General features: G+C 35.0%; 1 protein-coding gene across 1 annotated transcript in view; it reads left to right on the forward strand.

Annotated features, from left to right (window-relative positions):
• Window positions 1-5147, forward strand: part of DTWD1 (DTW domain containing 1) — a 59984-nt gene that overhangs the window by 1143 nt on the left and 53694 nt on the right. Inside the window, exon 2 of the mRNA XM_012649150.1 lies at window positions 3968-4286. Within this exon, the coding sequence (XP_012504604.1) occupies window positions 4023-4286 (264 nt within the window). The 5' untranslated portion in view covers window positions 3968-4022. The remainder of the gene's footprint in view (window positions 1-3967; window positions 4287-5147) is intronic.

Raw genomic sequence — 5147 nt, forward strand, 5'->3', positions numbered from 1 at the left:
CTAAGACGTATTCACTGGGCTATGCTGTAGTTACAGTGATTGTAAGCCAAATTTAAATTTTGATTTGAATTGATTGCTTACCTTTATACTTTTTGGTATTAACCAAGCCTACTTTTGTATAGGTAAAAGGTCTGTAGAGCATCATGTCTACATAATCAAAGAAGAATGTGTTACATTTGTGTTACCTTGTGTTACATTGACTCATACTGTAGGAGTTAATCAAATAATACATAAAATTGGACTGCTGTCTGTTAGCACTTTAGAGAGATTAAACTCTACACATGGACTCATTAGAACTTACCAGTAAGAAAATAAATTTTAGCTATATTTTAAAATATTTATTGTGATGATTTTAAGGTTTATTTAAATTTGAAGAAAAGTACTTTAATGCTCGTATTTTGCTACTTGAATTTTAGTTTAGCCTATATGTCATCTTAGCAAATCCCTGGTCTCCTGAGAGATCTAAAATCACAGTCTAACGGGAAGTTTACTGGCCAAGAATAAGGAAGTATGGAATCTAATATGAGCTTCACAGTTTGCTCAAAAAAAACCAAGAGCTTGAGGAAAATAATTCTTTTCAAATTTCCTATTATAGCAATATTACATTTCAAAGTAGTTTTTGAAGTCTACACAGAATTATTCTATTTTCTATTTATTTCATAGCCATATAAAATATCTCATTAAAAGTTTTACCTTAAGATGTGTTGTGTTCAAAAAGGATTGCAGATCAGAATAATAAAAGTCAATGATGTATTTACAGTACTGATATTTTTATAGAAATGTAATAATAGAGGGTATTTTCCAAATCAGTGGTCTAATGTCCACTATTTAATAGAAACAACTCAAAACATTATGCCAAATGTTTGATCAGGAGGATCACTTGAGGTCAGGAGTTCGAGAACAGCCTGAGCAAAGCAGGACCCTGTCTCTACAAAAAATAGAAAAATTAGCCAGGTGTGGTGGTGCACACCGGTAGTCCTAGCTACTCAGGAGGCTGAGGCAAGAGGATCTCTTCAGCCCAGGAGTTTGAGGTTGCAGTGAGCTCTGATGACTATGATGACGCCACTGCCCTCTAGCCTGGGCGACAGAGCAAGGCTCTGTCTCAAAAAAAAAAAAAAAGATCATTAAAAGATACCTCCAAATTAAGTACATTTTTCCATGTCAAATATGTGGAACCAATAAGTGCTCAAAAGTAAAGACATGTAAAAGATTGCCATAGCCCATTTATGAATTCATAACAAACTGAATTAGAGTCCTGACTTTAAGACTGAAAATAGAGGGTTATGTGCAAGGTAGAATTGATGCAACTGGGTAAGTATATTTAGTTTTGGAGGAAAATTGGATATAAGGAGGAGTAAAAAATTAGTTTGTTTTCAGCCTAAGTTGCAGAATGATAGGTGCTCCTTCAAGGGGCTAAAATTATTTGTTAGTTCCTTAGGAATAGTCTTTTTGTGTTTTCTAAGTCTTTTTAACCCTCATGACTTGAGTTGTATTTCCCTGCATATATTTGATATTAAGAAGTATGTTGAAAAGGTTTTGAATAACCACATTTGCAAAAAAATAATCTGTACACATTTGAGGCAGGCTGTTGGCTAGGTCAAGACAGATGCCCTGTTCATGTGGTTTCAGAGACCTTTGGTGGAAGCTACCCATGAGTTACAACTGCTGGCCTCTTTTATGCGACCACCTCAGACATAGGTGAGAGTATGTAGGTGAGGCAGGGGGAGTAGCCATAAACATTTCCCTTTTACTGTCTCACAGGTATTTGTGTTTGATTTTGTAGAGGAAGGTCATTTATATGAGGCCTTTTTAATATCTGTTTAGTTATGTGGATGCAAGGTCAGTGAAATATAGGGTGATTATTTCTGAGGTATCTCAGGAGGAATGTACTTTGAGGGTCCTAGAATAACTCCAAAAACTCATCAGTAGTTTTCCATTAAATGTCAGGCAACCACGTGAACTTTCATGGCATCCACAGTAACCGCATTCTTCAGCCCCACTATGCCTGGGCCCTTTGCTGCCACTTGTAAACCCACTAAATAGCTGCTGGAATATCCAAGAAAATGAAGTCAGGCTGAATTAGTCTAGTCCAATTTCTTTTTTAGGATGAGTCGCATAATCTGAATAATTCAGGACTATTACAGCCTAAAAATGTTTCTCTGTAAGAACCTCATGCAACACAAGCACAAAGCCAAAACCAGGAGAGTTTAGGTGAAACTTAATTAGCTTTCTAAGTGCAGTGATGGAACAAACATCTATTGGCTTGTGACACTTTGTTGGCCAACAGACTGTTGCTTGGATTTCTGAGGACATATAGGATCTCTTTCCAAACTTTTAAGGCTGCTTCTGTCCTTAGCATGAACATTTTATCTTAGGATTTCTTTGGGTCGTAGATGTACTCCAGGGGATCTGCAATCCACCTGAAATTGTGTGCACATATTGTGTCTATATGCATTTTCCAGGGATAAGCTCCAAGATTTTCATGCAATTGCTAAAAGGGTCAGAGACTCAAGAAAAGGTGGCATCTTAATATCTTGCACTCTCCTAGTTGTTGAGGGCATGTTCACCAAGATAGAAGCCATTTTTAGGCAGATGATTTGGAGTGGCACGCTGAAGTAGATAATGTTTTCTATTTGTGAGGCAGGAAGAAGGTATTGTTCTTAAATACCACTTTCTCTCAGCAACCCAAAATGTAAATCTGTTCCTAATCAGTACACGGCAATAATATTTACTGTATTTTGGTGTTCCCTTGGGTAAATTTGGCAAGTACATTTTCCCTTTCCTTCAGTAATCACCATCTTTTCTTTGCATCTCCTTATTTGGGTCTCAAGCTCACTGGGGTTTACAATCTTAAAAAAAGCTCTTGATGAGTAATTAAATTAATGTCACTAACTTCTTGGTAGCAAATTACGTTGTATTTTATGTTTCTCTGGACTTTTTGTTCACATTTTATTTGGGAGACCACAGAATGTTTCTTGTTGCAGTCACAGTTTCTCCTGTCAGTGTTTGTACTCAAAGTGCCTGCAGCTTCATAAACACCACAATGCCATATGGCTTTGTAATAAAGAGAATCATTTTACGGCTGGGGAATACATATAAAATCAATAGAGATTTAATCTGTTTTCTCCCTTAAAAGATATATTGCTTACAGGGTAAGCAAACAGTAATTTTGACGGCCATCAACCTTTGAAAAAAATATTAAGGGGGAAAGTTATTTTACTATGTTATTTCTAGTACTGAAGAATCTGGTATATGTTTTTTAAGAAGCAGTGTAAATTCTTAGAGTGGACGTTAGTGTTACTCTGTAAAATTTTAAAATTTATAAGATAATATATTTCACCTTATGGGATATTTTGCAAATTATAATTGGTAGTAAATGCCTCTCATTTTTTAGTGGATATTTAGTTTTATATACAGAGTGTTTTAAGTTGGAGAGGAATCTATCTTTTAGAATATATCCAATATATCCAAATTTTACTGATCTCACTGGAACCTTCTATTTTCATTAGAGTTCAGCATGAGATTTGATGTTATATAATATCAATTCCAAGTCAGAGCCTACAGGGTTGAATATGTTCTAATATTCACTAATATTAACATGAAACCATTGAATTTCTAATATTTATAAGACAAAATTGCGATCTCTGGAAGAAAAAGGGTTCTTCAAAAATAGATTGTCAGTACCTAAACTTGGTATTTGAAATAATTTTTCTAAGATAGCACCTTTCTATTTATGTGGAGGGAATGGCCCAAAAGGGTTACCAATTTGTTGTTTTGAGTTCATTGCTCTCCAGTTTTATATTCTAAAACATGCCAATTTAGTAGTTTTTAAAATTTATTAATATTTGTTAATAAGTACTGAAAATAGCACACAATTGTGAATTAAATTGAGTAATTTTCTTTGTAGAGATAGTAAAATGTTTCCTGTTCTATTTTATCCCCTCTCTACACTTTGTTTTTTTTACAGTGTACTTATCATTTATATTTTAAAAATAAATACTAAACTTTGGTTGGAATGAAGAATGTCTGTTAATCCACCTATATTTCTTGAAGAAAGTGAAGAAAATACTTCAGAATTTGTGGAAACAAAACAGTTACAACCTACTTCCATAGCTTCAGAAGATCCCCTTCAGAACTTATGCTTAGCATCTCAAGAAGTTCTTCAAAAAGCTCAGCAAAGTGGGAGATCAAAGTGTCTCAAATGTGGCAGTTCAAGAATGTTCTACTGCTATACATGTTATGTCCCAGTTGAAAATGTACCTATTGAACAGATTCCACTTGTGAAGGTTGGTAAGAAATTTAATTGTTTGAAAGTAGGAAAATAGATTTTAAAAAGACATCTCATGTGTTACTGTTCTAATTGAAATGAATTGTATTAATGGAAAATACAATACTACAGATCGCTAAATCTATTTGTTTTTCTCTCTGGAAAAACAATTGGTCTGAAATGAATGGTATTTTTAATGAAATCAATTACTTTTTAAATTAATGATTATAATTTATTTATAACATAGAAAAAAGTATGGTATAAACATGAATACTAAAAAAAAAGTTTATAGACTACCTGAAGGAGCTTTTAAAAACTGCCTCAAGTCCTTTGACTGCTCCTTGAGAAAACACTATCCTACAAAACTAGGATTGATTTTTGCCTAGGCTTTGTGACTTAGTATTATCCTATATGTGGAGATGGAACAGATTTCAGTGACCAAAACAAAATAAAATAACATTTAAAAACTAAGACGTGGCCGGACATGGTGGCTCACGCCTGTAATCCTAGCACTCTGGGAGGCCGAGGCGGGCGGATTGTTTGAGCTCAGGCATTCGAAACCAGCCTGAGCAAGAGCGAGACCCCGTCTCTACTAAAAATAGAAAAAAATTAATCGGACAACTAAAAAAAAATTAAGAAAAAATTAGCTGGCATGGTGGCGCATGCCTGTAGTCCCAGCTACTCGGGAGGCTGAGGCAGTAGGATCGCTTGAGCCCAGGAGTGTGAGGTTACTGTGAGCTAGGCTGACGCCACGGCACTCACTCTAGCCCGGGCAAAGAGGGAGACTCTGTCTCAAAAAAAAAAAAAAAAAAAAACCTAAGACGTATTCACTGGGCTATGCTGTAGTTACAGTGATTGTAAGCCAAATTTAAATTTTGAT

This window comes from Propithecus coquereli, unplaced genomic scaffold (genome assembly GCF_000956105.1).
Source record: "Propithecus coquereli isolate 6110/MARCELLA unplaced genomic scaffold, Pcoq_1.0 Scaffold3, whole genome shotgun sequence".
In the NCBI taxonomy this organism is placed as follows: Eukaryota; Metazoa; Chordata; class Mammalia; order Primates; family Indriidae; genus Propithecus; species Propithecus coquereli.